This window comes from Leptopilina boulardi, unplaced genomic scaffold (assembly GCF_019393585.1).
Source record: "Leptopilina boulardi isolate dan_hultmark-lab unplaced genomic scaffold, ZJU_Lbou_2.1 LbouV2_327, whole genome shotgun sequence".
Lineage (NCBI taxonomy): Eukaryota > Metazoa > Arthropoda > Insecta > Hymenoptera > Figitidae > Leptopilina > Leptopilina boulardi.
Genome location: NW_026137893.1, coordinates 1,005,458 through 1,015,273, shown reverse-complemented (window position 1 = coordinate 1,015,273; position 9,816 = coordinate 1,005,458). Strand labels below are relative to the sequence as shown.

The window sequence follows — 9,816 nt, the reverse complement described above, 5'->3', positions numbered from 1 at the left end:
TTACCAATGTTTCTTTTCCAACAGTTAAAATTGACGTGTACGCTTCCAAATAAACCCGGTGGCATTTTTTAATTATTTCTAAACCTTTGACTGTCACATCTTTTTCATTCCCGAGGCCTAATCCTATCACGTAAAACATTTTTCTCTTAATAAATATGACCTACACAATGAATAAACTAAGTAAAAACGGAGTTTTTTAAAATAAAAATAAACTAAGAAATGGAAAAATAATAAACACGTGTTTCGGTGTTTTCTTTCTCCTTGTATCGATAATAGCAATATCGAAATATCGATATTTTAAATTCGATAACTCACAATCGATGTATAATTGATCATAAAGGTCAACACACAATTAAATTTCGTCGAAATTCGAAACTTATGTGTGTTATGTGTTATCCCTTATATTTATTGAATTGTCTGTCACACTTGTTAGTTACATACGTTCAGATACGTAAACAAAACTATATCATTTTTCCTTCTTTTTTGCATTTAAATTAAAGAGAAAATGTCGGGAAAGCCAGCGAAACAGTAAGTTATACTTTATTTTTCATTTTTTAAACTAATCTTTATAAATCATACATAAATATTTAGTCTTGTTAAAACAAAAATATTTTTAACCTCAAATTTTTATTTTTAATTATTACGCGATAAAATAAAAATTATTAGTCATTTATTATGAATTTTATAATGTTAATTTATCTTCTTCATTTTTCAAAACAATAATAAAATTCTTTCATTTTCATATTTGCATACAAAAAGGATTTATTTTAAACATTTAATTTCCTAACCTCAAAATTTATTTTGAAATCAAAATCTTTAATCACTCACGTAATTTTTAAATGTAATTTACTTTAAAGTTAAATAAAAATTCTCTACTTAATTTAATCTTTATTGTATTTAAAATTTGTATGCAGAACATTTTTATTATACTAATAAAAAATAAAAGTTGTAAAAGTATTTTCAAAAAAACTTTAGTTTTTGTTTGTTATTATTAATATTATTATTATTACAATATTACTTTTTATTTATTTATCTAGTTATTTTTGAACTGAATTGTATTTTAAAACTAAAGAAATAACTTTCTTTTTATTTACGTAGATCTTTTAAAAAAAAATAATAATAATAATTCCTTTAAAAAATAACGTTATAAATTATAGAGTTCATTAAATTTAATTACTTTTAAAAAGTTTTAATTTAAAAACCTAAAATTTTCAGTATAAAACATTCTGAAATTTATTTATTCTAAAAATTTCAAATATAACTCTTCCAAAATTCAATTAGGGTCAGTTGGGGTAAATGGGGACAAGAGGTGTTAGAGCTTAATTTACAGTTTTAAAATTAAGTTCAACGTCAAATGTTATCTTAAATTAACTTTTAAATTATTTTCAACCAATAAATTTTCATCAAATTTTTCGAAAATTAAATTAATTAAAAATGCTGTAAAATTTAATTATTGTCTGAAATTTTGAAAAATCTTGAAAACTTAAAATCTTTTGATATTTAATTATTTCTAAAAATTTCAATTGTATCTTTTTCAAATTTTAATTATTTTTAATTAATTAATACTTTTTTTTAATTTGATTATTTAAAAATGTTTAAAATAAAAACTTTTACAATTTTCATTATTGTCAGAAATTTAAAAAAACTACTGCAATTCAAATTTATAAAAATTCATTTCAATTTAAAATCTTTTGAAATTCTATTATTAAAAAAAATGCCTCGGATTATACGACTTTTTCTGTCTTCTTTTCTAAAATATGACTTTTTTCGACTTATTTAAATAAGATTCGACTTTTTCGACTCTTTTTACATTTTTTTGACAAAATGTTTTAAAAAAAAAACGTCTTTTTTCAGACACATTGCAGATCTTCTTCAGATCTTCTTTATTTCAATTATTTAATAAATTTTTAACTAAAATTTTTTTCTAAATTAATTATTTTTAATAATTTTAATGAAATTCTTTATAAATTTAATTATCTTCAATTATTTTGCAATAAAAAATTTTATGAAATTCAACAATTGTTTACATTTAAAAGAAAAACAATTAAAATTACAAACAATTTCAATTTAAAACCTTTTAAAATTTAATTATTTTAAAAACTTTCCATCTAAAACTTTTAAAAATTTTTAAATTTCAATTATAACTCTTCTGAAATTCAATTATTTTTAAATATTTTTTATAATATTCTTCGAAAATTCAATTATCTAAAAACATTTTTCAATTTAAAAATTTTGAAGTTCAATTTTTGTTTTTAATTTTTAATCAAATTCTTCAGTAACAGAAATCACAAAAAATTTTCAATTCAATTAATTTCAAAAAACTTAAATTTAAGACCTTCTAAAATTTAATTATTTTTAAAAAGGTCAACTGTAACTCTTCCAAAATTTAATGATTTTAAATAATTTTTATAATATTCTTCAAAAATTCAATTATTTGAAAGCATTTTTCAATTAAAAACTTTTGAAATACAATTTTTGTCTATAATTTCTAATAAATTCTTTATGTATTACCAAAAATTTTAATTAAAGATCACTTGAATTTCAATTAATTTCAAAAATTTGAATTCTAAATCTTTGAAAATTCAATTACTTTTAAAAAACATGTCATTTAAAATTATTTGATTAATTATATTTTCAATTCTGTAAAATTTAATTATTGTCTCAAATTTAACAAAATCTTTTTAAATTTAATTATATTTCTAAAAATTTCAACTATAACTTCTAAAGTTCAATTGTTTTTAATAATTTATTTTTTTTTAAATTCGATTATTTAAAAAAAATTATAAATGAAAACTCTAAAATTGAATTGTTGTCAGAATTTATTTTTAGAAATTAGTTTAACGTAATTAAAAAATTTTAAATTTACGTCTTCGATTCTGAAATATTGGAAATATATTTTCTTGATAATATTCCTATAGAATTATTCTTATAAAGGAATTAATAAAATCGATTTAATATCTAATGACATTAATTATTTAAAGTAAAATACTTATGAACTAATTAAATTTAATGAAAATAAAAAAATCCAATTTTTCTACTTTTTTTAAAATGTAAATTGACTAAAACAACTTTTTTGCGCCTTAAATTCGATCCGAGGCCTGTGAAATAAATAGAATTAATAAATTAATAAAAATATTGAAATATCAATCGATATATCGAATTGTATAATTGTATTTTTTTAGATTTGGCTTAATAATGCCAAAAAAGAATCAACTTTCAGCACCGAAGGCAGTGAATGTTTTTGGTGACGACAGTGACATGGACGATGACGATGGCGTCGATAGAATTCAAAAATGTTGGAAAGCTGAAAGTGGAAAAAGTCAAATAAAAAAGCAAGCTCTTATAAATGCCGAACGTGCATTAGAAGAGGATCCCACAATTTTTCAATACGACGAAATATATTCAGAAATTCATGTCGACACAGAAAAGAAAAAGGAAGAGAAAAAGAAACAGGAACCCAAGTATATAAAAAAATTATTACAAAATGCTGAGAAACGAAAACGCGAAAATGAATTGAGAATTGAGAGAAGTGTTCAAAAGGAAAGAGAAGCCGAGGGTGATATGTTTAAGGACAAGGAGAAATTTGTAACTGCTTCCTATCGAAAGAAACTCGAGGAGAATAAAAAACTCGAAGAAGACGAAAAAGAAGAGGAAAGACTCGAAGCTATTGGCGATGTTACAAAACAAGTAAATATCGATGGTATTTATCGTCATTTATATAGTCAAAGATTTGAAATTACTTCGAAAAATATAGACAAAAATCAAGAACAAAAGTCAAATGTAGACATTCCCAAAATATCCATTGATCAGAAAAAAATAAAATTAGAAAAAAATATAGACGCAGACGATTCTTCGGTAAATGATTCGAGTTCAGATGAAAAAACAAAAGCAGAAGCTTTGAAGATTGTTTCGAAAAGTAGAAAGGGAAAACAATATCGAAAACGTGGCACGGAAATAATGGAATCGGAATCAGATGAGGAGAAACAGGAGAAAAAAGTGGAAAAAGAAAAAGAAGAGATAAAGGAAAGTAGAGAGAAAAAAATTGACAACGTCAAGGAAAAAGAACAAGAAAAGAACGAGGAGGAGGAGAAGAAGAAGAAGAAGAAAGAAGAGGAAAAATCGATTTCAAATGTTGAAATTGGCGAAAGTTCAACATCGAGTGTTAAAAGAAAAGAAAGAGACGAGAATAAAGAAGGTCGAAGTGATGAAGAATTGTCAAATAGTCCAAATAAGCGAAAAAAGGATGATGTCAAGCCAAAACCACGAAAACCTGAGAGAAATGTAACAATTTGGATAAAAAGAACCGTTGGTCCAATTTTTGAAGCTGCTTTGCAAAGATATTACGCTCGACAAGCGGCGAAAGCATCTTAATTCTATTACTACTGTAAATAGTTTTTTTTTTATTTATAATAAATTAAAAATTTCGAGAGAAACGCAATTTATACTTTTATTGATCATTTTACAAATATTTTGCTTCCTCATGGAAAATATAATTTTTTTTCCTTCACTTTTATTAATATTTTTATTCGTATTTATTATTATTATTCTTGTCCCACTTTTTAGCAAGACATAAAAATTTCTAAATTAAACTAATGATTTTTACTATTATTATTATTATTATTATGGGGCGCAGAATTTGTTTGGCAAAATTTTTTTTTTATAGCCATTTAATTTAAATGACTTTTTATTTTAAAAAAAACTTCAATTTATTGAATTTTAATTTCTGAAATTAAAGAGAATTCTTATTCAATCGAATTTTATGTTATTCGAAATTTTAAATGACAGACATTCCATTTGTCCGAAACTACAAATGACTGAACAAACAATCGACAAAATGGGACACAATTTTTAAAATTGACAAATTTGCAATTTCGGACAAATGAAAATTCGGTAAATTGGTATTTCTGTCATTTAAAAATTCAATTAAATAATAATTCTGTAAAATAAAAATTCTGCCAAACAAAAATTCGATAGCTAAAAATTTTGTTATGTAAAAAATTTGTATAAAAAGAAATTCTTTCAATATTTAATTCCAAAATTGCTAATGCGTCTAAAAAATAATTGTTTCTAATAAAATATTTTAAAATAAAAAATTCTAATTAATGATTTTTATGGGAAATTCATTCGCCCAATTTTATTATTATTATTTTTTTTATAAATAATTTTTTCCATAGCTGATCCTAAGAATTTTGATTAATTTATTATAATTTTTTTTTGTTCCCACGAAATCAGAAAATTTATGAAGAATCAAATTGATCAAAGAAAAGTCAAGGATTTTTATTTAAAAAAAAACCCTGGAAAAATATCACAAAGCTGAATTTATTACAAAAAAATTCCGATTTTTTGAGAAAAAAAAACAGAAATATAATTTTTCATGATTTAAACAAAAAAATAATCGATAGGCACAATGTTGAATTATATTTAGTAATATTTTGCAAAATTTAGAAAATTAAATTTAAGTTGAAAATTAAATATAAGTAAAAATTTTAAATATTCAATTATTATAAAAAAAATTAAATTATTATAAATAAAAACACATGGTTTTTTCTGTTTAAAAATACTTTTAATTATCAAGTATTTTTTAAAACAATTCTTTATCATTCTCTCTCTTTCTCTCTCTCTTTTCCTCCCTCTGCCATTGACTCCAATGTTTTCTTCATTAACACTACTTTATACATATCGGTTTATTTGAAATTATCATTGAATAATTCATTCAACATTTAATAACAAAAATTTTGTCGCAATATCGACTTACAAAATATAAAACATAATTCATCTTATACTAAAAAAAAAAAAATTAAAAATAGATAAATCCACTAAACACTGAAGCCCGACACTTGCCCTCGACATTAATTTTTAATTTTTATTATGAATTATTGACTTGTGTCTCTCGTCCAAAAATTTCGATTGACTAATTAACATCTTTACTACTTTTTTTTTAATAAAAAAAAAATATCACGAAAATCGTTTACAATAAAATGATGACTTTCGTTAAAAAAAAAAAATGCTTATTTATTCCCCTTTTCAAAAACAATTCTTTGAATTATCGTGTTTGAATTGTCAGTTTTATTTAACCCTTAAAAAAAATTTAACAACATAAGAATAAAGTAACCATATCTTTCAAGAAATAACATACATTTTTATCAAAATAAAAAAAAAATCTTCGAAGAAAGAAGAAACGACTATTATTTCCCTTAAGACTTTATCGTATCAAAATTAACAAAACTAACTTTTTTTTTACAAGGATAAGCAATATGAAAAAAAAATCAAAATATCGATTATTTTCTTTTTCTTTTTTTTGTACAGTTTATACAGAATTAATGTAAGTGTCATTACTTATTTGGAATAAAAAAAGTAGATTGCAAAAAAAAGTTTGAAAAAAAAAATAGAATCATCTCGTTTTTTCCAAATTCGAAGAGTCTTAATATTATTATACTTATTATCTAATTGGCGTAGAGTATTTACATTTGCGTTTCAAGCCACGTCGTAAATTGCTCTTTGTTTCCGAGCATGTTTTTAATTCTTCACGATTATTTTCATTTACAACAACAATATTATCAATATTATCGATACTTTTACACAATTTATTTTTTGTTTCAATATTATCAAAGAAATTATCTTGATTTTTACTATCAATGAGCAATTTTTTATTCCATTCAGTTAAATTAATATCGTGCACTTTTAACGATTCTAATTGTGGCTCGTCGTATTTGGAAAATATATGCGGTCGTGTATCAACGAGATTTTGAAGTTTATTCAAGTCAATACTGACTTTACAATTATTATAAGTGTCGCTATTGATTCCAGTCGATGTTCTAGTGTTCATTGAAATGTTACGATGTTGCAAAACTCGTAAATCGTCGTTAAACGCTGGCGTCGATGAATCATGATGATGATGATGATGATCACTATTATGATCATTATTACGATCAGCATCAACATCATCATCATCATTATGATTATCGACTATTGATTTTATTGGATCGAGATTTTCTTTGGCAATTTTTGGCAATATCTCCTTGCTAATGATTCTATTAAATGAAATTGCATTGTTGATGATATTGCCATTTCTTGATGTCGCTGGAAATTCTTGCAATGTATTTTCTTCAAATTCAAAATCACGTATTCGTTTAGGCGGTAATTCATGACCCGTCTCTTCCGAATCGTCAAAATCATCAGTGAAACTAGGACAAGGCAGTGGTGATGAATCGAAATCTCGTGAACTTCTTGAGGCAGAAGTGTCCATTTTGATATCGATTCTATATTTATCATATAAAATCACCTGCAAACAAATTTTATTTCATCAAAAAAAAAAAAGAAAACTATTTTTCTCAAGCTTTAAATTTACATTTCATAATTTCATATAACAGAAATTTTGATTTAAAAAACTTGAGTTTATTTCAAAATATTTATTTAGCAAAATTTTGTTTTTATCAAACAAAGATATTTAACGAAACAAATTCAAGTAAAATTATTTTTAAACGATTAAAAAATCATTTTATTTGAGTATAAAATCAAACAAATTTTGATCATAAAACCAAAAAATTTGAACAATTACGAGCCACGGATTATACGACTTTTTACAAAGGTTTTTTTTTCGAAAATACGACTTTTTTTTACATTTATCTTCTTTATTTAAAAGATTTAAAAAAATTTAATTCTGACTGAAAATCAGGAGGAAAAGAAAATAAAATTTTTGTGGCAACTATGTTCAATTATTTAACAAAAATTTTTTAACTACAATCCTTCTCCAAATTAGGTAATTGATTACAATAATTTTAATGAAATTCTTCACAAATTCAGTCAACTTAAACTGTTGTCAATTAAAATTTTTATAAAATTCAATAATTGTTTAAAATTCAAAAAAAAAATCAGCAAATAAAATTACCAGAAATTCAATTAACTCTAAAAATTTTAGCTCAAATTTAAAATCTTCATTGATTAAAACTTTTTGACTTTTTTTGAAATGTAAATCGACTAAAACAACTTTTTTTTACCCTTAAAGTTGATCCGAGGCCTGCAATTATTGAAATTTTAAAAAATATTAATTTTTATGTAAGTAAAAAAAAATAGTGTCCGGAAATTATTTTTGAAAAACATATTTGAGACGCATAAATAAGTTCTAAAATTAATTTTAGTTTTTATTTGATAGCATTTTATTACCTAAAATTAACTTTTAACTGAATTGTTACATAAAGAATTTTCATTCTAGAAATTTTTTATTTCTTAGAATTTGAATTAGACTGAATTATTATATACTCGAATTTTCATTATACAAAATAGTAATTTAAAATAATTTTTATTTTACAAATAGAAAGAATTCTTTTCTAACTGCATTTTTTATCTGTTTAAATTTACATTTGACAACATTCTTAAAACCCCAAATTTTTCTTGATAATTTTTTATTCGGACAAATGAAAATTACGATAGAAATATTTATAAATAATTGAATTTTAAAAGATTTTAAATTGAAAATCTTTGTAAATTTAAATTGTTGCAAATTTTTTTTTTTACAAATTTCAGAAGTTTAGAGAATTTTTAATTAAAAAATATTTTAAATTACATTTTCAAAAAAAGGTTATTAAAATTATTAAAAATAATTAATTTGGAGATGAATTTTTGATATAAAAGTTTATAAAGAGCTTCAGTTAAAATTTTTAGAGTTAATTGAATTTCAGGTGATTTAAAATTTTTATTTTCGTGAATTTAAATTTCTAAATATTGTTTACAAATTAACTGTGACTTAAATAATTTTGATAATTTCGCTTTTGTCAATTTTATGACTCATGTAAATTTTACACAAATCTTTCAAATTTCGAATATAATTTTTTTGTCCTTAGAATTTTTTTTTTTTTATTTCTAAAAGCGAATTTACTAATAACTTTTATTTACTAGTTACTTTGTTGCCAAAATGTCACACTATAATTACAAATAGGCGTCAAATTTTAACATTTTGAAATTAAATTTTTACAAATTAAAAACTAGCGCGAACTCTAATAGCCTTTGAATGTACCAGAATATCCCCAGTTGACGGTTCGCGAATTTTCGAAGAATTTTATTAAAATTATTGATAATGATTAATTTGGCGAAAAATTTTGGTTAAAAATTTAAAAAATTAATTAATTTTGGTAGATTATTAGTTAAATTAGTTGTCAATATTTAAATTTTATAAGAATTTTAATTAAAAATTATTTAAATATATGAAAAAACTTTATACGAATTACTAAAAAAATTTAATTTAGATTTTTGAAAATAATTGATATTGCAAATAATTGCAAAGCTTTTAATAAAAATTAAATTTTTTAAAAATTTTTAATAAAACTTATTTTAAAAAAATGAATAAATTCTGTGGGAAGTAAAATTAATGTGTTAAAATCAACATTCTTAATTTTAAATTTGTTTAAATAATTAAACTATTGAAGAATTTGAATAAAATTCCTGAAAATAATAAAATTTGCAAAGAGTTTTTGTTATTTTGTAAATAATCTAATTATTATGGACATATTAGAAATAATTTAATTTTAGAAGAAGTGTAATTAAAAGTTTTGACATTATTATAATTTTAAAAAATTTTGAATTAAATTAAAAAATTTTTCTAATGTAAATTTTTTTAAATAATTCAATTTTCGAAGAATTTATTCAAAATTCTACAAAAAATTAAGTTCCTGAAAATTTTGAATTACAATTTACAATTACAATTTTGAAAGTAATTGTATTTTCGTAAATATTTATGTAATTAAAAAAAATTTTTTTTTTAATAATTCAACTATTTCTAAAATTAGATGCGGAATATATTAAAAATAATTGAACTTTTTT

General features: G+C 21.8%; 2 protein-coding genes across 2 annotated transcripts in view; one reads left to right on the top strand and one right to left on the bottom strand.

The window, feature by feature from the left end:
- Window positions 1-268, bottom strand: part of LOC127285005 (diphthine methyl ester synthase) — a 50,765-nt gene extending 50,497 nt beyond the window's left edge. The window contains exon 1 of the mRNA XM_051310763.1: window positions 5-268. Within this exon, the coding sequence (XP_051166720.1) occupies window positions 5-139 (135 nt within the window). The 5' untranslated portion in view covers window positions 140-268. The remainder of the gene's footprint in view (window positions 1-4) is intronic.
- Window positions 269-372: 104 nt separating this feature from the next.
- On the top strand, window positions 373-4,438 carry LOC127285003 (nuclear speckle splicing regulatory protein 1). The gene is made up of 2 exons (XM_051310760.1): window positions 373-528; window positions 3,183-4,438. The coding sequence occupies exons 1-2, from the start codon at window positions 506-508 to the stop codon at window positions 4,369-4,371; spliced, it is 1,212 nt and encodes a 403-aa protein (XP_051166717.1). The 5' UTR covers window positions 373-505; the 3' UTR covers window positions 4,372-4,438.
- Window positions 4,439-9,816: the final 5,378 nt, after the last annotated feature.